Source organism: Tiliqua scincoides, chromosome 7, assembly GCF_035046505.1.
Source record: "Tiliqua scincoides isolate rTilSci1 chromosome 7, rTilSci1.hap2, whole genome shotgun sequence".
In the NCBI taxonomy this organism is placed as follows: Eukaryota; Metazoa; Chordata; class Lepidosauria; order Squamata; family Scincidae; genus Tiliqua; species Tiliqua scincoides.
In genome coordinates, this window is record NC_089827.1 from 49,007,271 (window position 1) to 49,030,109 (window position 22,839).

The following is a 22,839-nucleotide window of genomic DNA, read 5'->3' on the forward strand; positions in this document are numbered from 1 at the left end:
GCATGTGTTTTGCTTCTGGGCACACTTCACAGTGATGGTTTTAATGCCAGAGACATGCCTACACCATGGCTTCCTCATGAGGAAGCTGCCTGAACCATTCACTAAAGAGGTTATACTATTTCTCCAAAACTAGACGTGACAGGGCAAAACGGATGCCATTTTTTGAATCAGCACCTCAAATTCATATCAAACCACCATAAAGTTTGGGAAAAACTTTTCTGACCCTCAGTTTTGTAGGCCTGTGTTATGTATTGCAGGAGGTCTGGGCAGGAGGCCTGGTCTAGAGGGTAGAGCCTCCATTAGCCCGAAGGTAACATCAGAAGGTCGCCAGTTCAAGGACACCGGAAGCTCCCTGAACAGCTAAGAATGGCGAGACCTTGAAGCCGCTGACAGGCCCAGCTGAGTGATTCCACCTGCTCTTGGTGTGAGCAAGAAGCATCTTGGCTGCCCTCCATGTGAGAGATGGAGCTGCTTGTCAGCCTGTGTGGGAGAACTGGAGGCCAGAAATGAGACCAAACCAAGAAGATCCATTCTGAAATGTTGTTGGTTTTTGAAAGAGAGAACCTCTATGTTTGTAAAAATCCCCTTGAGGGATTTAGAAATGCCTGCCTATGTAAACCGCCTTGAATAAAGTCAGAGGAGTAATCCGATGACCAGAAAGGCGGTATATAAATACCTAGTTGTTGTTATATTATTATTATTGCACTACATGAGCCACACACTGGGAAGACATGAATGTACAAATATGAATCTAGATCTGCATTACTAGAGATCAGCAATTCTAGCAGTCTGGATTAGGGATGGAAAGCCTTCTTGTTACTGCTATTGTCAAACAACTGGGAACAGGAAACCCTTGCCCATTTAATGAAAACTATTCTGTGACCTATCAGTAGGTTATAATCTACTTTCTGCCCACTCTTGGTTTACGAGAAGCCAGACACAGCATCTAAAGCTTCAGGAACACTAAAATGTTAAAATAGTATTGGTAGGTTCAGCAAGTGACCAAGATGCACCATACTGGAGTTGCTCGACAATGATTTTTGAAGCAGATGCACATTTACTCACAAATATGTTCCTTGTACCTAAATCTTCAGTCTCTCAATGCTTTGTTACTGAACTCAAGCTTGTTATGGCTATAGCACACAAGAGGCTTCACACAGTTCATAGCTACCTTGAACAGTGAGCATTAAAGGCTCCATTCTTGCTTTAGTTTTGCCACAAACCCTTTAAGAGTTACAAAGTGCTGTAATGCTGGTTCTACCTAACATACATCTACAGGTCCAACCTTGTTATACACAGATTTTTTATACACGGATTTGACTCAACAGGAATGGCCACTGCAAATGAGAAGGAATGTGCTGATCCCTGGAGAAGAGGAAAAATGTACCCCTTTAAAATGCTTTTCTTACTGTTGTAGAGATTTTTATCTCAACATGATGAGAAGGGCTCTTTAAATTAAAGGAAAACAGTCCTTTACAATAGTTAAGAGAGGCAGCCAACTGACCATCAATCATTCTCTCACCAAGCAACCCCCTCCCTTCCCCCTGAACACAAAGAAAGATAAACCTTTCTAAGCACCAGGAGAGAGACTGATTGTAGGACTGTCACCTTAATGACTCTATCTTAACATCACAAAGGTCAGCAAGGCTGTTTTTAAATCAACTGAGCAAAGGGACTTTGTTTTTTAAATTGATTTGCTATAGTGTGATTTTTGCCATCCATGTGAGTTCTGGGAAGGGCATGGAAAAACCTGAAATTTATAATTTTTTTAAAGAGAGTTACAAACTACTTTTTCTGTTCGGGCACTCTCTGTATACACACAACCACTACCAACCTGGCTTTCTTTTTCTCTACATCTTTTTGAGGCACAAACTTGGGTCGCCTACGAACTTCTCGTTCAGTCAAATATTTCAGGTTTTTCTGTTTCATGGCTGAAAAACAAAACCAGAAAAATAACAGTACTTGCTGATGCAGCACAGTTTTCTCAGTCAATTACCCCTTCTGCTATCTGAGCCATTAAAGCATCAGCTTATATTTTAGAGGCTTGACTAATATTTATTCAAGTTTATTATTATTATGCCACCCTTCCTCCAAGGAACTCAGGGTGGTGTACACAGCTCCTCCCCTCCTTTTGCCCTTACCACAACCCTGTGAGGTAAGGGAGGCTGAGAGAGAGTGACTGTTCCAAGATCACCCAGGAAGCTTCATGGCAGAGCAGGGATTTGAACCTGGATCTTCCATAAGTCCATCTCTCAAATTACTACACCATCCTGGCTCTGAAACACAGAGCCAGAAAGTCCCAGAGAAGCCACATTACCTTCCTTAGAAGCTTCATGAGTCTTGCATCTCAGTTAGTGAATGATAAAATAGGAAGATCTCCCTATCTGTAACCCTGAAGAGCTGCTGCCACTAAAAACAGACACCTGGCTAGAGGACCCAATCGCTTGGTCTGCTTCAACCATTTTGAAACTGGTGCTGTTCTGGGGATTTGATTCTGGGGATTCAATATTATAAAAAAAACAAACCTTTGAAATCAAGCTCATATTCATGTTTTGCAGCCGCGAACTTGAGCACTGGAGTCGCTCCGTACTGATAGGCCTTCTCCAGATCAAAGCTAAGTACTGTGGCAGCAGCATGGTCAACATCCTACCAGCACAGAATCAAGCAAGAGATGTGATCCACATGGGTCTAAAGCTGCAAGATATACTAGTTGTAGGAGTGGATAATTCACCACAGATACAGGAAATGGTATTGACTGGATAAAACAGTTTTTCCATATGAGGTGGAAAAAGAATGTCCACATTATTTGGTAAAATCATGAAAATATTCACAATCTGAGGACTAGCTAGGACTGAACAACTAGCTAGCAGACATTAAATAGGTGTACATCACCTACATGGGTTTCCATCAATGAGCCTGGTGAGATCAAAAAGGCATATTATGATTTATTATGACCCCAAGTGCAGCAGGAAGCCCACAATAACAAACAACAAATAAACACAATATTCCATTTAGAATATACTCAGTACCGGTTTACGATTCATTTAAGAGATAAGGACTATTAAATTCAGATTTCCCTTTAAATCAGGTGAATTGTAAACAGACACACTACAATTAAATAGCTTTTAAAAAATGAAATATTTAAATGAAAAAAATGAAAAGAAAACATTAAACAAAAACATTAACATCCAGTAATGTTTACAGTTCATTCACAAGATCAAAACTATATCCCTACCTCCAATACAGATTACAGGTTCTGTTTTGGTTTACAGAAACAGCTCTAAAGTGCTGTGTGTGTGGCTGCCTCGGAAGACTGCTCGGAAACTGTAGTTAGTTTAAAAAAAGGGGCTGCTACGGTACTAATGGGAACATATCTTGCTGATCTTAAACAGTCCCACAATTCAAAATCATTTGTGTTTATCTTTATGAGAACTGGCTACCTAAAGGGATGCCTTCACTCACAGAAACTAACCTGTATATTAAGATCACCTGCAGAAGCCTATCTTCAGGCACATCTGCCTTAAAAGGTCAGGAGGATGGCCACTGGGAAGAAGGCTTTTCCAGTTGTGGCCCTCCATCTTTGAGAAATCTCCTAAGGAACGTTCTCCTGGCTCCAACTCACAAGTCTTTTTGGGACCAAGTAGATTCATTTTTATTTTCCAAGGTCTTTTTAACCCTTGACTAAACCTGATTTTACTCTGCTATTGCAATTTTCCTGTTTGGGTTGTTTTATTTACTGCCAACTCATTTTTTAGTGTTTTATTAGCAACCCTGGAAACAGAGGGTAGAAATGTTTTAAATCAACAAATAAAATCTGGACCACAAATAGTTCTTATTTATTTCAATGAGGATGATGTAAAAAACAAAAAAATTCCGGTGGGTTGAACCCAGAGTTGGAGGGAAAGAGATGCAAACAGGCTTTTTAGTCTCAAGTTTCAAACTATCTTAGGTCAGTCTCACATATTTATACCACTTAACAACATACAAGGGGTTGTTGAGATGTTACTCACTTGTTTTCCATATTCATTCCACACCCCATATTCATCTTTCCAATACCAGATCCAGTCAGTTGCAAGAATATAGTGAGGGGGCTTGGTCACAGAGGATGCTGTGGAGAGACGTCTAAGTGCAGCAGAGCCACAAGTCATTTTGCAGAAATCAATGACTAGATGGTTGGAGCTTTTTCCAGTACTGCTATAGGAAAATCTGTAGGCAATTATATTGAAAAGGAGGGTTAACAGCTCACTTTAAAGTGATCCAAACACTGGGAAAGGTTGTTCTTAATATTGATAGCAAAGTTGTCTTGTGACACCTTAATGCAGTGGTTCCCAAACTGTGAGGATTCACGGTCCCTGCCACAGGCCAGAAGTGGTGCCATTAAGCAACGTAAGAAAATAAGCAAACTACTGAACTCATGTAAGGTATCTTTGGGCATTTGACAGTATGGCTGTATAATAGATGGATTTACTTACTATATAACTTTGCGTAAGAAAATAAGTAAGTACTCTACCCCAAACAAGTCACCGAGCAGACGAAAATGAAAGAAAGCAGTCATTCACAGCAGGACAAACTGATTTTTTTTTAAATAAATGCTGCTGTGTTTTAATTACAAGCTGATAGTTTGACAAGCACCAATCCAGTAAAACTATCAGCTTGTAATTAAAGCTCGGAAGCATTTATTTAAAAAAAAAACAACAACGCAACTTTTGAACAAGTCTCCCCTCCAACTACTGACCAGAACCAGTCCTGCTTAGCAAATCTTAATAGCCAACAATCCTGCCCAAAAACCCAAATGCTCTTCTCCTTAAACAAAACCGAATTCTTCTCAACAGACACCACCTCCCTATTTCTTCCTAGAAAGAAAGAAAGAAAGAACCCACCCTATGTAAATAGTCAAGCAGCAAACATGTTCCTTAGTAAAAGAGGCTCTAAAAATAGCTTCCCTTTTTGTAGTCTTTAAAGAAAATTTTTTTCTTTAAAGCAGATTTTAAACCTCAACCTGCAGTATTTCTACCCCAAAATGTAAATGAAGACAGGGTGGAGAGAGGGTAGTGTAGTTACAAGTCCCTCCCAATCTGGGAAGAGAAAAGAAAAGCCCTGCATCCCCCCCCAAAATGCCAACTGCTCCAGAAACGAAAGGAAAAGCACCCCGTCTCTTAATTAAAACACCTCCCAAACCTTAACAATAAACAACTAAACAATAATCAACTAAACTTCAATGATAAACTTTAAAAGCTGAACAGACAAAAGTAAGAGGGGATCCCCAGCACTTTTATTAGCAAAGTATGAAAGTAGCCTGAAAAAATCATCTGTACCCTCTGTTGAAATAACTCCTTCAGTGATGCTGTCAGCACCAGAATGAACCCCAAGCCTGCGATCTCTTGGGCACCAGTACCAGGTCTTGTATGGGGGGTGGGGGTGGCAAGACCAGGCAATGAACAGCCACCACTAATTAGGGATGACAGGCACAACTGCAATATTTAGTTACAGCCAAACACCAACCCAATCTTCACAGGGGCCAGATAAATAACTTCCGTGGGTCCAGATCTGGCCCACGGCCTGCATGTTTAACACCCCTGATCTAGATCGTCATCTGAATAGGACTTTATACTTTTATATCCCACCTCTCACCAAAAACTCATGAGTGCCAAAACCAAAAACTCTGAGTGCATCAAAACCAGACAAAACAACAAAGCAGAAATCCAACAACAGAATATCTGCTGATAAACATCAGAAATTTTCACCACAGAGGAACCAGCATCTGTACAATTGCAAATCAAGCAAGAGCATATTAAAAAACATTCATACCTCTCATTACATGGGTCACAGTAGGCCTGCTCAATTCTTTCCATATCAGGGAAATCTTTCCACTGGGTACCATCAGATATTTGCCATCTATATGGCAAATGGAAGTGAACTCGAATACATTTATCTAGACAAAGTGAAACAAATTGGTGTTGGAGTCTTGGACTGCTTTACAATAGAAATGCTTAAGGAGGCAATGCTAGCAAGACCACCACATGCAAAGGGTTAGGGCAGCTCTTCCGTGTGTTGCGACCTTCAGGGGCATCACAAGGCACTTGCTGGAATGTCATGGGCTGCCCACTACCCAGCAATGAGAATGTGGTACAAGCCTCCAGACAGTGGCAGGATGCTCAGTATGGCCGGCACACCTGCTGCCCATGAAAACTGTTAACTGTGCAAAGCAATCCCACCTGCCCTGACCCTCTTAACGCTGTTTAAAGGCTCACATTAAACCTCAGAACCAGGACGTGAATAGTGGTGATGTCACCGTGTGATGTCACCATGTGATGTATTTTCACATCATTGTAACTGTGTGATGTCACTGTGTGATGTATTTTCACATCATTGTCATTCACATCCTTGTTCCAAGGAAGTTTGGAAACTGCTCCTTGCTTAGGGCAAGCAGTCAAAGAGAACTGCATACCAGACAATTTGAGCTCCATTTTTAGGAACTTTACACTTGCATATACCATTTGGTTTCTCAAGCCTCGATGACCAGCAGCAAACGTGCAAATCACTCCACTGAAAAGCATTATGATGAATTGACATCATCTTTCCTCACCCCAAGCAAAGGTCAGAGTATCTTTGAAAGCAACTGAAATCAAGAAAGCCACAGTACAGCAAATGAAGGGAGCATCAGAAGCATGAAAGCAGGAAAGGAAGTGGAGCAGTGAAGATGCAGGCAGGGAAGAGTCATGAAGTGGTCAGGGAAAGCAATGCCAGAAAACAAGTCACCATGCTTAGGGAAATTCAGATCAGCCTCGGAAGACCACAAGCAGTGCAATCCTATGTATGTTTTCTCCAAAACAAGTCCAAAAGTTAATGAGTAAGTGTGAAATTGAAACCTAAGGGTAGAGAGGCAATATTTAAAACAACAACAAAAGTTACAAGAGTCCTTCAGCCATGAGCAAGCCTAGCCGCCTCCCACAACTGAAGTGACAGGCAGGCATTCCAGCAAGGCAAATGCTTGTTTAAGCATCAGTCTTACCTCTCCCTACATGCCATGCTTTATTTAGGCTGCCCATTTTAAAAAAAAAAAAAATTTTTAACCAGCTGAAGGTAAATTTATTTATTTAGGCTGTAATCCTACACATGCTTACTTGGAAGTAAGTTCTACTGAAATGGAGTTACTTCTGAGTAAATATCCATAGGACAAGCAAAGAGGATTTGTTCTCAGTTGTTTGGGTGGGTAGGACCAGGAGAAATTGGACAAACAAAGGAGATTCTGATAAAAAGTTAAGAAGAACTTCCTGATGGCACAAACTGTTAGGCATGGAACTGTCTGCCACAAAAGGTGATAGATGGCTATCCAGCCTCTACTTAAAGAACTGCCTACAATGGAGAGTCTATCAGGGATGCTGTAGTTGTGGACAGCCTCAGACTCTATGACAGTCATTTTCAACCACTGTGCCGTGGCACACTGGTGTGCCGCGAGTGGTCCACAGGTGTGCCACAGGAATTTGGGGGAAGGTCATTTATTAATAGGGCCAATGGGAGATGTGAGACCCCACTGGCAGCATGGTGTGCCTTGTCAACTGTCAAAAACCTGGTGGTGTGCCTTGACCATTTTAGTGCCTTGTCAGTGTGCCGTGAGATGGAAAAGGTTGAAAATCACTGCTCTATGATGTTGTAGGTCCTTTCCAACTGTTTTGATTCTATGATATAATGCATGCAAAAGTTACTCTTTGCAACACATCATACAGGTAACTCAGTCGTCCTTGTGATCAATTTAACAGTCAGTTGTTCCATCTATGGAAAAGCAGAGTAAGAACAGTACATTTCTTCCAAAAGCATATACATTGATATAAGACAAGCTCTTAGCATTCGAATTTAATTATCTAAGTAATAGTCTCAATTCTGTTTGCTCCCCTCTTTCCCTTGGTTTGGCCCCATCCTTTAATCATGCATCTAATTATTTTTATACATTAACCAATCCGTTTCATAGACGAGCCTTTATGTTAGCTCGCCTCAACATTTTCCCCTCGGCAGTTCATTCTGGCCGTTTATTTAACATTCCACGGGAGAAAAGGCTCTGTCTTTTCTGTCATGAGTCTCCTGATTCTTTGTTTCATATATCCTTTCTTTGCCCTGCACATTTTGATATTCGTAATCATTACCTTAATTCTTGGATCCCTTCTGACCTTATCCCCTCTGATATTACTCTCTCCAAGTTCATGAGTGATGTTTGTGATTCTTTAACTGCAGCTGCTGCTGGTTATTTATCCGAGATCCTTAAAGTAACATTGTCAGAATTTAAATAATTCTGGTATCTTGTTTTAAATTGTCGAGATGTTATGTCAATTGTTATGTCAATTGTAAAGTACAATTGTTAATCGTGTTTGATATGCCAATAAAGGTTTCAGAAAGAAAAACAAACAGTACATTTTTCTCATTGCAAGTTGTTTTGAGGCTATTTCAAAGCTGAAGGGCAACTAATAAACTTAAACAAAGTATGTTAGCAAGTAATAAGGTAGGGAGCAGAACTGTGGGGAAGTTCAAGAATGAGAGATCACCACCACCACCAGGATGATGCTAACAAGTTAATTTTGCAAGGTCAGGAGTAGACAAAACAAGGGTGGGAAGAGCAGTAGGAGGAAGTGGTGCACATATACACATTCAAGAGCGAGGAAAACCAAAACACAAGGAATGAAAAACAATACAATTTCTTCAGCATCACAACAACTCACCTTTAAAGCTACAACTTTTCCGAATATGGTATAAGCAAATCACATCTGATTCTTCGTTGCGGCTTGTGCTTGATTGGTTCTGACCACTGCTCTCTCTTCTTTCTGAGGAAGAAGGAAACACACACACACACACACACACACACACACATTGACTCAAAGCAAGACAGAAAGGGGGAGCATGTTTTGACTGCTCTGACTTCCTGTTCCAAAATATTGTCACAACAACTGTCAAGTGAAAAAAAAATAATTGCCTGTGCTGGTGCTTGAAAATCAGGGGGCCAGAACTGCCATTTGTAGGAAGTTACAGGGAATGATCTGGCTAAAACAAGGGGAAACCTGGGAATGGGTTTGGTGATTCCATTAAGGATTCCCCTACCTCCCCCCCCCCCCAATAATCATTTTAATACTGGTCCAAGTCCCTCCAAACAATAGACTGACAGATACAGATACATCTAGAAACCTAGATAGGGCTTGTGAATTATAAGAGGAGGGTGAGAGAAAGGTTGAATAGCAATAAAATAATCTTGAAGAGTTAAAAGAGGAGGTAAATGCAGGTTATACAAAGGGATTTTGAAGAGAAAAAAGAAAAGAAACAAGGCAGACAAGAGAGGTTGACTGGAAGAGGCAAGCAAACAGATTTTCTAGCACTGCCTGCATGTGTGAGCACACAACTCCGAAGAAAAGCAGCCAAATGGGAAAAAATTACTGCTTGTCCCATCCCAGTCAGCCACTCATCACATTAAATTAGCCACCAGCCAGTCCCTTTCTCAGAGAATAACCACACTCACAAAGGGAGGAGGACATCCCTGTTCCTCTGGCTCAGTGACAGTGGGCAAAATGCCCTGGCTGGAGGAAGGGAGAATAAACTAGAACTGCAATCCTATGCACTTATCTGATAGTAAGTCCCACTGAACCTAGTGGGATTATTTCTGAGTCGTCATGCCTAGGCAGAGGTGGAAAGAGAGGCTGAGAGAGCTGCTATTAGAGTGGGCAAGAGCAAAACTGGGAAGAGAAAGACGCAAGTGGAGCAGACAGAGCACCTGAGAGAGGGAGAGAGGGAGCAAGCTGTGAGACAAAGACACTCTGAAGAAGCCAGCAGAAGAGCAAATAGATTTTGGGACAGCAGGCTAGGGAAAAAAAACAGAGGGAACCACAAGCCTTGACTGGACGGACACTGTCCGGACAGGGGAAGATGGAGTGAGAGCTTCATAGAAGGATACATGTTGGGCATAAATACTGAGAGTGATTCAAGAGGAGAGGCCTTTCTTGAACTCCTCTCTCTCTCTCTCTCTCTCTCTCTCTCTCTCTCTCTCTCTCTTTCTCTAGCTTCCCCTGTTTGGAAAGGTTGAAGAGAGAGGAGACATGGAGGAGGGGAGACTGAAGTGTGAAGCAACGATGCACACCATCATCAGCGGACTGCAGCTACAGCTGCCTTCACAGACTCATCCCCACTACCGCCTCCATACCAGACACATGCAGTCCACGGCCAGTAATGCCCACATCCAGGTGGCCACTGAGCTTGGCAGCAATGCATGAAGACAAATCTAAGACTGCTGTCAAGTCTGCAGCAGCCCTCCAAAAGTCAGGCAGGGTCAATACTAGGTGCCACAATGACCTTTCTAGTCACCATGGCACCCAGGATTTGTCAAGCTTTGCCTTAACAACTCCATCACCCACCAATCATGTTGTCACTTGCAATGATGCTCACATATTGGCTATGTATATTAAGCACCAATCAACACATGATGATTGCCGCTGGGGGGGGGAATTCCACTTTAATGTTTAACCCGTTTCATATCCTTAACCCAGTGGTTCTCAGTGGTTCTCAAACTCTCTGGCAGAGTTTGAGAGCCAGTAAGTCTTTGCAGGGGCGGGGGGTGGAGGCAGCGGGGGCAGGGGGAAGGCAGCGGCGCGATCCCCAGGATCGCGTCGCTCAGGGGGCTGCGGGGGCCCACAGCAGGGAAAGTGGATGCGGAAGTGGAGTGCGATCGCTGTGCATCCACTTTCCCTGCTGCGGGGAGCCCTGCCAGAAGTCGCGTCAGGCTCCCCGCACCCCGGGGAGGCTGCAGGAGGCTTGGGTAAGTGCACCCAAGCCCCCGCAGCCCCCTGAGCAGTGTGATCCTGAGGATCGCGCCACTGCCTTCCCCGCTGCCTCTAGGCTGCCCCGCCCCTTAAGGGGGCAGAGATCAGGGCTCTCAGGCGTTGCGACACCCCAGTTTGAATAGCACTGCCTTAACCCCATACAAAGCACAAGCACATTGCCAACCCCACACCACCTTCTCCATGGTGGAGGAGGGACCATAGCTTGGTGATTAGGAGGGACCACAAGTTTCAGAGCTTCCCTCTGAAATTCAAATCCCTGGGAGCCCAAACAAAGGCAGCAGCCAAACAATTCTTTTGTACTATAGCATTAACTAAGGTTTTTTCTGTTTGATGAGGTGCCCTAAGCAGATTCTAATCCAAGTGTTTAAAAAAAGAAGCAGACAAGGGGGAGTCTGAAGGTGTCAGTGTGCATAATAGGCAAAGAAAACATGGACTGTGTTCACTGGTCAAGTTAGAAGTTGGCCATGTAGCTCTGCCAGCAGATTTGAAAAGTCTTCCATCTCATCTTAAACAACCATCAAGACTGCTCCCGAAACCAGCAGTGAAGTTACGACAGTAACCTTTCCTCACCTCCTTCACTGGGCAGAGACCCAACACAGAAAAAAAAAATCTTCTCTGTTCCTAAGTCTTGGTAGCTGCACTACGTTCACCAAAAGGTTGGTTCCTGAAATGTTTCACAAGGGACTATGGCGCTTTACCTTTGCAGGTTGCTTTAGTGCTGTTTTTGATGTCATGTACATTCCTGTAGATTAAGGGAATTCTACTAATCAGGGGTCGGCTCATTCCCCACTTCTCCAGCTTCTCATAACACTCTGGGTTAAAAACATCATGCGAGCGTCTGCAGTTGGTCCCAAATCTGCAGTCTCCCTGGAGGTAGTACTGACAGATGTGAAGTTTGACACAGATCTTCTTAAAAGTACAGGCCCCATAGGGTCCATCCCCTTTATTATAATATGGACATAACTGGAAATGGAAAGAAAAACAGATATATGAACACCTTTAACCCTCGTACATTTGTGATACTTCTCTAGTTTAATCCCATCCAAGAAAAGATGCATAAACACATGCACCAATGTCTAAATACCAGTAATAAACCTGGAAAATAAGCTTTCAAGTGCTGAGATCTATTAGAAAACTAGTTCCCTAACACAGCACTTTCCATACCTTGGACCAAGCAATATTCAGTAATTATGACCCCATAATCAGCCATTTTCAACCACTTTGCTGTGGCACACTGGTGTGCCGTGAATGATCTCCAGGTGTGCTGCAGGAATTTGGGAGACGATTATTTATTAGTAGGGCCATTGGGGGATGTGAGCCCCCCACCAGCAGTGTGGTGTGCCTTGTCAATTGTCAAAAAAACTGAAGGTGTGCCTTGACCATTTTAGCGTCTTCCCAACGTGCCATGAGGCGAAAAAGGTTGAAAATCACTAACCCATATATTAATACTACTTGATTGTTAATATAGCAGATAACTGCAATTACAAACCAGCTGTGTACACAATGAAACTTCAGGAGTCATGTTCAATTACATCAATGTTATTTGGTCATGTATCTGAACAAGCAAGGAAGTTCCAGAGATTTATTTCCTTGTTTGTTGTCCTGCAACTTTAGTCAAACTATGCAGAAACATACACCATCTTAAACACATAAAACACAGTAGCTACAGAGGACCAGAAAATAAAATCCAACAAAATATTTATAATATTAAACCCAAGTATCTTTAATAAGTTTAAAAAAAATAAAAATTTAAGAATGCAGTCAAGCCAACATGTCAAGCACTTCCTGGTAGGTCTTCTTACAGAATTCACAGGATGGCTTTTCCTCTGTCTTTGAGTAAATGTTATGCAGAGAAGCCTTATCCACTGTGCATCCAAACAAAAAAAAAACAAGCCAGTTTGTCTCACCCCACGTAGCCTAACAGCAGCCAGTAAGAGCTCCTAGAAAATCCACAAGCAGGGCAAGATAATAATCGCCACTCCATGTTCTTTGACATCAGCACCAGGGGTATATTGCCTCAGAACACAAGAGCTTCTTCACAGATAGATTTAAATTCTGAATTTTAGAAAAATGGTAAGTGAAGATAACAGGGTGCTTGCGGTTATGTGTGAGCAAAGACAGGTGGCAGAAGGAGGCATTTTCCAAGAAAGGCGTAGCTTGCACCTGTATCCCCTGTAAAAATTTCAGGGTCTGTGCAGAGCTGCGTGAGGGCAGCTATGGAAAACTTGGTGATGATGTCATCACCCCTGGCACTGTGAAGGAAGCTGTTTGGGGCTCCAATTCTAACTGCAGGGCCACGCAACTTGGAGGGAGCACCCTACTCCCATCATTTCCTAACAGTAACATCATCAATTACAAGGTTCAGGAGAAGACTGAGTAGACCAAAGTGATAAGAGATCAAAGCCACATACCACCAGACGGAGCCTTAGCTCTCTGGGAAGACAAAAAGATAGTGCTAAATTTGGCCAAAAGGAGTGGGTGATGCAAGGAAGAGAGGGCCAGAGAACAAAGGTTTAAAAACAAAAATACTGTACAACAGCAGCCATCTTCATTGTGAACCAAGACAGAGGTAACATGCACACACCAGAACTTTGACCTCAAAGACTGTGCTACACTGGAGTTGGCTACTCGAATTGTACGCCTGCATATGACTGGAGAGAGACCAAAGGGGCAAATTAGCAGAGAGACCACGGGCAAATTAGCAGTCTAACGGAACAAGCATTATGTTCTTTTGTAACCAAAATAAAGTTGTTTTATATATAGTCAGCATTTGTGACATTCTCAAACAGATGCCTCAATCAGTTTCCCTGGCTGGGCTTGGTCACCTCTGGGTCAGCCATGGCAAATTCTGTGTACTACTCATCGCTATCATGGTTAAACACCATTGACAAACATCTTTCCTCCAAAAAGTAATTTATACAGTACTGTACTGTATAAGCTCAGGACGTTGTCACCACCACAACATCCTGAGGCACTGAGTTCCAATGCTTTGCTATAGTTAAAATAGGCAACATGTTTTTATCTCTTACATCATAACGATAAGCCAGCTATGCCATGATTTTGTGGCTATAAACTATGTTTTAGTTAAATGTATTTACTTAAAAAAAAATTACATCCTGCCTTTTCATAAGGATTTTCAAGAAAGCCTTACAACACAGATTGAAAACAATATATCATAAAACCAGAAGAATGCCAACTCTTCACAGCAGAGACCAACTAAATACAGTGACCTAGCAATGTAAAATGCCCTGGTGAACAAAACTATTTTTAGCTGGTGCCTAGAGGCCTTGAAAGCAGGCACAAGTCAAACAAGCACAGGGAGGAAGTCCTTCAGATCTTTCCATTGTGAGGCAAGATGGTGTAGTCAGGATGGTGTAGAAGCTGGGAGATCCAAGTTCAAATCCCCACTCAGTCACAAAGCTTCCTGGGTGATCCTAACCCCTTAAGTCAGTGCTTTTCAGCACTGACATAAGGGCAATGCAGCTCCGGGGTAAGGGAACAAACATTCCCTTACTTGGAGGAGGCCTCCATGAGTGACACCCAACTGCAAGATACAGCACATGTCCCATTGGCACTGCTATGCCAGTGCTGGAAAGCACTGACATAAGGGGTTAGGATTGTGCTCACTGTCTTGCAACTCACTGAATTTACCTAGTCCTAGTAAACATGGACTAGGGCAGAAAAGTAAAAATGTATCTAGTTTATTCCACAAGAAAAAGGAATTAAATGAAAAGGAGGGAAAGGGACAGGTAGAAAAGCGACAAGCAGGCTGTGGAAAATGCCTGAGCTTGGCTTAATGAGCACAGAATAAATGTTTGATCAAATGGATACAGTAACCATTCACTCTCACAGGTGGAGCTGAGATGTTGCTCAGAGACATAGTCCCACATACCCTCCAGTTTCCAACATACAGACTCAGAACACTTGATGTAATCTGATGAGGTCATTCAAGTTACTTGAATGGAGTGGAACCTACGTGGCTTCTGCATCCCACCCTCCCTTGCCCTAGGGCCTAGATCAGTGGTTCCCAACCTTTAGGAGCTCAGGGACCACTAAGGCAAAATTTGGAGACGGCAGGGACTACATGCAACCCCCCCACCCTCACACACAAAACATATAATTAAATTTGTAATACATAAGATTATTTAATGTGATGGTTGTGCTTGCATTTGCTTCACTAGCTGTGAAAGTCTTGGGTTTACATGGAATAAATGGAACACAAAATAATTTCCCCCCCCCCCAACTCAAGAGTTTTCATACCCACCCAATTCAATCCAGTCTCTTTTCCCCCACACCAGACCATGTTACGCACAGCCCTTGCCTCTTTTAAGTGTGGAAAAACACCTCAAAAAGGGAGAGAGTAAACACAAGAGGATTATAGACAAGTCATGCAAGGTAGTTAAATGAGCCAACAAAAAGCACACACATCCCTCCACAGTTCCTTTTGTTACACAGCCCTGGCCCTGCTCTCCCCACTTGTGAGTCTAGAGTCCTTAGGAAAGTGTTCAACACAATTTCGGCAGGTTGGTCCTGAAGGAGAAGCACCAGCTCAGAGAGACATCTCAGAATGGCTGCTGCATGTCTCAGGAAGAAAAGTCCTTTTGGTGTGCACTGCAAGGACTTTAGGGGGAAAAAGCCTCTCTTCACTTCCTTTTCTAATTGCTGTCATGCTCCAGCTGTGGACTACTTTGGTTGGAGCGAAGAGAGTGTGAGTAAGCCTATAGGTAGGCTGCAGCCACAAAACAACAGCTGCCTACTCTGCTATTAGTCTGTGGAACTCCTTGCCCCAAGATGTGATGATGGTGTCTAGACTAGATGCCTTTAAAAGGGAATTGGAGAAATTTCTGGAGAAGTCCATCACAGCCACAGTGTGACTAACAGTCCCATTCGAGGCATGTCTACTCAGAAGTAAGCCCCATTATAGTCAATGGCGCTTACTCCAAGGTAAGCATGCATAGGATTGCAATCTGAGGAGATAGGGGAAGTGGCCAAGTGTGGGGTGGGGGAGGACTCCCCATGGACAAAGCTGCTGCTGCTGCTCTCTGAGGAGGAAAAGTCAGGGGTTACACCTGCTGTACTTGGCTACAGTGGTGCCTGTTCTGCAACTTCTGGAATTGCTTCTCCCCAGGTGGGCAGCTTACAGTAAGACAGCGAGATGATGCCTGTTTCCTGTGGGCAGGAGGTCTGGTCTAGAGGGTAGAGCCTCCGTCTTCCTGAAGATAACATCCACAAGGTCGCCAGTTCGAGGCCACTGGCACCGTGCGACCTTGGAGCAGCTGACAAGCTGAAGCCGAGCAATTCCATCTGCTCTGAGCGTGGGAGGATGGAGGCCAGAATGTGAAGCCAGATCGGAATGAAACACCTTGAATGTAGTCGTTCTTGAAAGAAAGAACCTTCTTTGAAATTGTAAAAATCCCTATTTAATAGGGATTTAATAAAGCCTGCCTATGTAAACCGCCTTGAATAAAGTCTTGAATAAAGACCAAGAAAGGCGGTATATAAATACCTGTTATTGTTATTATTATTATTATTTCCCTCTCCAAAAGGAGTGCAAAAACGTGGTTGCCTGGATCCCTCACTCCACCCCTGAGCATTAGAAGAGCACATCCAGGGGTTCCAATCCTGCCAACTGGGGAGGGGGTACCAGGGCTGGGGGTTGAGCATATTGTTTCTCCCCTCTCCTGCTGCCACACTGCCTCCAACTCCCTTCCTCTGTGTTCCCTGGCCAGCTGGAGTCTGCACTCCCAGGGAAATCACATCCAGAGAAACCCACTCCCAGGGAAACCCCCCCAGCCAGTCAACCAACGATGCCTTTGGGAGCCTGCTCCTTCTCCTCCTCTTCCTCATTACTCCCATTCCTCCCCCTTCTCAGGTCCCCCTCCTCCTCCAGGCCCCCCACCCACCCGCAAAAGGGACTTCCCAGGCTGGCTGGAGTTCTGATCTGACTCCTGAGAAACCAGGCTGCCAAGGCTCACCTTAAGGCACAGGGTCAAGGAATGGAGGCAGTGGGTGGCAGGGCACCTCTCCTCTGCATGCAGCTGAGCCACGCAGCTGCACAAACGCACGCGTGCATCTTCCAAGCACCTGCGCTTCACTTTTTTGCTTGTCTGGGCACTCACAGGCAAGGAGGGAAGGGAAGTGGAGGGGGGAGGCAGGAGACGGAGAAAGGCTATGCTCTGATTGGCTCTGAGCTGCTCTGATTGGCTGCTGGTGCTGTAGAGGCTTTTTTCTGCCTGGAAAGGCATTTTTTTCTTTTTTCACCAGAGACGTCGTGGACCACCTGGGGGGACGCTGCGAAACACCAGTGGTCTGTGGACCATGGGTTGGAAACCCTAGGCCTAGATGGGCAAGATCCCTGCCCAATTAGCAAAGCAGGCTTATTGCCAAATACAAAACATACTTTAGTTTAGACCAGTGTTTCTCAAACTGTGGGTCAGGACCCACTAGGTGGGACATGAACCAATTTCAGGTGGGTCCCCATTCATTTCAATATTTTATTTTTAATACATTAGAGTTGATGTTATAATGGTATGTTACTGCACTGGGGGAAATATTACACATCTGTACTTTTTAAAAAAAATTTGTATTTTTATTATTTTCCAAAATAAAAACAACAAATATAAACAAACACAAACTCAATACACAACACACACACAAAAACACACCATTGGAGGGTGCAGGCAATCATATATTAATATATCTAATCTTGTTCTTCTAGCTTAGCCTCTTAATATCATTTATCTATCATATCATATCTTATATAATATATCATGTTTACAATATATTCATCTAAATGCCCTCTTATATATCTACAACTCCATTTTCAACCAAACATAAAATGATCTCCATTGCTCTATCTGTGTCAGTTTACACTGTTGATCCAGTCTCTGTAACCCTATCCATTTCCGCCACATTCATTATTTTCTCTATTAATTCATCTTTCATTGGAATTTTAATAACTTTCCAGTATCTAGCATATAAAATCCTTATATCTGTACTTTTAACAGGCTACTCTGTATATTCTTTTAACAATGATAGCCAATGGGGCTTACTCCTGGGTATGTGTCAGTAGGTCTGTAGCCTAGGATTATTAAAAATGTTCTTGCTTGATGATGTCACTTCCGGTCATAACATCACTTCGAGTGGGTCCTGACAGATTCTCATTCTAAAAAGGGGGCCGGTGCTAAAAGTGTGAGAACCCCTGGTTTAGACAGTTAGGAATTTTCTGAATCCAAATATATAACTGCCTGGGGGATAATGGTGTCCAAACAGAGGCTGCTGAACTTCTAGGGGAGTGGTGCTGAACTTTTGTGGGGGCAGGGGAGAGGCAGCGGGGGCAGAGGGAGGCAGCTCAGGGGGCTGCAGGGGCTTGGGTGCACTTACCCAAGCCTGCTGCAGCCTCCTGGGGGTGCAGGGAGCCTGGCGTGACCTTCGGCAGGGCTCCCCACAGCAGTGAAAGTGAAGCAATCATGCTCCACTTCCGCTTTAGCGGAGCACAATCGCTCTGCTTTTTTACCACTCTTACTCCCAGGTAAGAGTACATAGGACTGCAGTCTCAAATACCTTATTCTCTCAAATACTATAGCAAGTTGGGTGATAAAGAGAGTGCTTTACGTGTTCTGTGGTTTTTAAAGATGGGCTTCACAAATATCACAGTGAACTTCCCCACATTAAGAATCAACTGGAACAGCAGCAATAGGGCAAGAGAGAAGCAGCAAGGCAGGAAATTATGAATGCTTTGAGATACTTGGGCAGGTCCACAAGGAAATAAAGCATAACAGGGCAGAAAGGCTTCACCACATTCTTGGAATGTTTTATGCAGGCTGATACACAGTAACCCTTTAATTCTCTCTGTAACAAGCACAGAACACATTCCAACCTTTCAACTCCAAACACAGGTGAGTGAGAACAGCATACATTTTGTAACAGTGATGGTCAGGTTCAGTTCTTCCATGCACTCAGCCTTACAAAGTAGGACTAGGCCAGCGTTTCTCAAACTTTGTCACCTGCTGTACCACTTCACATGGTCCAGCTATTGTAAGTACCACTGCAAGTAACGGGTGATGATGTCATCACCAGTTACTTTCACACTGGAAGGCCAGACGCAATGCAACAAGCACTAGTAAGAAATTCATGGCAGGCGGAAGGCTTTTTCAAGCACTCGAAAAGCACACGCTAGAGCTTTGCCCACCACCCACTATGCTTGTCTTGTTGCACTACTGGTCTCACTGCCAGGTGGGGGGTCTGGAGGTCCCATACATACCACCAAGCACCAGCTCAAGTATCACTGGGCACCAGCTCAAGTACCTAGTCCAGAAGCACTGGACTAGACTAACATGCTGCACCAATGAGGATTAGAAACATACATGTTTGGTTTTGGAACAAAGATATAAAATGGAATTCTCACAACAATGTTCTTTAGATATAACAGAGATGCCCAAAGGAACACAGATTTCCCAATCAGTTTTGTCCCTCAGTTGTCATGAGACCAATTTTAACGCAAACAAAAATTCTCACCTCAGGTAAGAGTGAAGAATCATTCTGAAGTAGCAATTGACATAATTCATCAGAGCTTAAGCTTTCCAGCCCATGTTCTTTTAAAACACATAGATTGTGTGGTGTATGAAAGTCATGGATGAACTTGCACTGTTTCCTGCAAGTTTTAAAAATACAAAACATGCATCCTGTAATTGCATCTTATTTTTTGCTATCAGATATCAATTATATCATCTATCTATAGCCGTGCAGCTTAAGTCTTTGCATGTTTACTCAAGTACCAGGAAAGAGTACATAGAATTGCAGCCCCAGAAATCTTGTTTTCATACCATGTTTACATGTTCTGTGATTTTTAAAGCTGGATTTTTCAACTGTGAGCTTCTACATGCCAACAAACAACTGGGATAGCAGGAACAGGGCAAGAGAGATGAATCAAGAAGGATCTTATGAATGCATGAAGATCCCTGGAGAGGACCACAAGAAAATAAAACACAACCAGGCAGAAAGACAGTTCTATTGGCCACCCTCAATAGTTTCAGACAACACAAGAGAAAGACAAAACCATTACACAAGTACTATTTCCTTCCTATTTACTAATACAGAAATTGCATACAAATACCTTATAAATCAATAGAAGAATCACAAGCTCCTCCCAAGGTCACAGTTCAATTACTGCTTATCAGAAAACAAATTTTTATGGCAAAAAGTGTATTGATACAATTAAAAATAAAGTAGACATACCAAAGGGAGGTATAGTTTGACAAATTTGCCAGAAGAGAGAGAATTCCTGAAAAGCTAGGCACAGTTTTATTTAAGTCTTATTTCAGAAGACTCATGGGCAAACTATAAAAGAACTTACATGCTTTGACAAGTAACTTTGTTCTGAACTTTAGTTTAACCAATTTCTGCCCAGCCCACAGGTGCACATATTTGATCCGTGTTGCATATATGCAAACTTGGGCTGAAATGGCTTAAATAAGTATGTTCTGAACTTTAGCTTCAGTTTCTTGGTCTCTCAAAAGTGTTTCCCATGTTAGTAGCATGTGACCCAAGAAAATTTCATTATGATCAGGGGTAGCAAACTTTCAACTTTAGGGCTTCTGGACCTTTAACAATTGTATAGGAAAAATTTCAACAGGTGCAGCTTGTCATCTCAGGGATGACAAGCAGCACCTGCTGAAATTCTCTCTCCTATGCAATTGTTAAACGTCAATGATCCTTGAAGTTGAAAGTTTGCCCACCCCTGCATTATGTGATGGCCAGGCACACCCACATACGTACATACACTTACAGCTAACGGAACCAGCCCCGCCCCTCTCCAAGGACAATAAAAGGGGTGGGGCCTAAAACATTGACTGATCACCCCACCCCCCTTCGAACTCCATGTGAATTGATTCATCAGAGCTACAGATCCAGGATGTCTGCTCAGAATCTTCACCCCAGATTCCAAGTTCTGCTACACCAGGCGCGTAAATTCCATTGACTGCTACCAGACCCTAGATAAGTGTTACTCAGAAGCAAGCAAACCCCAGCTGCGTTCATTGAATAAGTCTTGCTCCCTAGAAAGCATCCTGAGGATGTTAGTGTCCACTCATTCCCAGGTAGAAAGCCCACTGCAGCAGAGCTCAGTGGGGAGGACTTTTCCAGAAGGACCGAGTGGCTGCAGGGGCGCTCCCCATCCTAGATGCCAGGCACAGGCTGCAATCCTATTCACTCTGACCTGGGAGTAAGCTCCACTGACTATAATGGGACTTACTTCTGAGTAGACAAGCGTAGGGTAGGGCTCTGAGGCTGCAATCCTATCCACACTTACCTGGGAGTAAGCCCCACTGACTTTAACGGGACTTACTTCTGAGTAGACAGGCCCAGGGTAGGGCTCCCACTCACCTGGTCTCCTGATAGCGGCACCCGCCGTACACGAAGTACCGGCAGAGGTGGAGCTGCCCGCACTGCCCCGCGCACTTCCCGCTGCCCTGCTCCCTGCAGAGCCGCACCCCGCTGGTGGCCACCACCACGCGGTGCTCTCCGGGCTGGCCCGCGGAGGGCGCTTCCTCCCTGGTCACCAGGGTGAACTTCTGGGCGTCGCCGAGGAGCGGGGCCAGCGCGGGGGTGCCCTGGAGGCGCAGCCGGCGACAGAGCTCGTCCTCGGCCAGGCAGCCTCCCGAGGCGCAGAGCAGCCTCAGCGCCTGGCTGGAGAGCGTCTGGGGGGAGGCCATGCCGGGTCTCAGCCTCTGGCGCGGCTGGGCGGGCGGCTACAGCTCCACGAGGAGACCACCGGCGCGGCACCGCCTCCAGCCCTTTCTCTCTCGCCCGGCGGTGCGCGGGAGAAACGAAACAGAAAGCGAGAAGTTGGGCGCCGGCTAAGAGGGAGGGAGCTGCGCGCGCGCGAGCAAGGACGCCTTGCCAAGACTCTCCAGCCTCCTCAGGCGCTCCTCCCCCCTGCCCCTTCCTCATGGGGTGGGGCCACAAGCCACCCTTTGGGTGGGTCACAAGTGACCCAAAGTTGGGAACAGCAGCTTCAACAGGCGCCAAGTTGAATGGTGAAGGCAAAGAGCCCTCTGAGTGCCCCATCCTGTCCAACTTTCCAGCACCTGTGCAGTCACAATGCAGCCCTGAGGTAGGGGAACATTTGTTCCCCTATCTTGAGGAGGCCTCTGGGATTGGCTGTCTGCTGGTATTCCTTGGCATCTTTTAGATTGTGAGCCCTTTTGGGACAGGGAGCCATTTAGTTATTTGATTTTTCTGTGAACTTTTAGTTGAAAAGCGGTATATAAATACTGTTAATAATAATAATAATTCCTCCCCACCACAGGCTGCTCCTTCAAAGGGGAGCCTCCACTGGAGAAGGAATGAGGGTGCAAAGCAGCTAACACCTCCTCTGGGGAGAGCCCAGAAGCGACTGCCTTGCACCGCTTGTGCACTTCCAGATTCTCCCTAAGGAGGGGACACTCACTATAGCGGAATCTGCACCCCCTGTTCCTTCTTCTGTGGAGGCTCCCCTTTAAATGAAAGTAACAAAGGTGTGAAGCTGCCAGTACCCCCTTTGTAACTAGTGCATGCAGGGCCTCTGAGAGGAATTTTATCAGGGGGCACAAAGTTTCTTTTGGGCCCTTTTGCAAAGGGGAAGGGATGAAACAGAGTGGGGGAGGGTGGTGATGGGCAAGCAGAATGGGGGCAGGGAGGGGTAGAACAGGATGCGGGGAGGGTGGAGACAACTGGAAAAGTCTTCTGAGCCCTGGTCTACCCACCCATGTGGCATCAGCAGCTAGGTACAGTAAAACAGAAAACCAAACACACTCTTAAGCATATATGGCTTGCCAGTAGCTGCAGCTGCGTGTTGTGGTAGTGTCCCCCGCATCCCATGCAGCCAACAAGCCTGGATAGATAGGAAAATGTAAGGTCCCATGAAATTTCTGGGCCCCCTCCTTTGGTTCCTGGGTCCCCTTTTGGGCCCTGGGCCGGGCCTAATTGTGTAGAAGTGAATGCTTAGTCACATGCAAAGCACAAGGGGGAGGTTGCAGCACCCAAA

General features: G+C 44.4%; 1 protein-coding gene across 1 annotated transcript in view; it reads right to left on the minus strand.

Moving 5' to 3' along the window:
* LOC136657342 (protein mono-ADP-ribosyltransferase PARP12-like) overlaps positions 1 to 21,621 on the minus strand; it is a 34,727-nt gene extending 13,106 nt beyond the window's left edge. Inside the window, exons 1-8 of the mRNA XM_066634135.1 lie at positions 21,198 to 21,621; positions 19,332 to 19,467; positions 11,513 to 11,777; positions 8,712 to 8,813; positions 5,809 to 5,932; positions 4,011 to 4,206; positions 2,526 to 2,646; positions 1,835 to 1,931 (exon numbers count right to left, since the gene is read on the minus strand). Coding sequence (XP_066490232.1) covers positions 1,835 to 1,931; positions 2,526 to 2,646; positions 4,011 to 4,206; positions 5,809 to 5,932; positions 8,712 to 8,813; positions 11,513 to 11,777; positions 19,332 to 19,467; positions 21,198 to 21,526 — 1,370 coding nt within the window. The 5' untranslated portion in view covers positions 21,527 to 21,621. The remainder of the gene's footprint in view (positions 1 to 1,834; positions 1,932 to 2,525; positions 2,647 to 4,010; positions 4,207 to 5,808; positions 5,933 to 8,711; positions 8,814 to 11,512; positions 11,778 to 19,331; positions 19,468 to 21,197) is intronic.
* Positions 21,622 to 22,839: the final 1,218 nt, after the last annotated feature.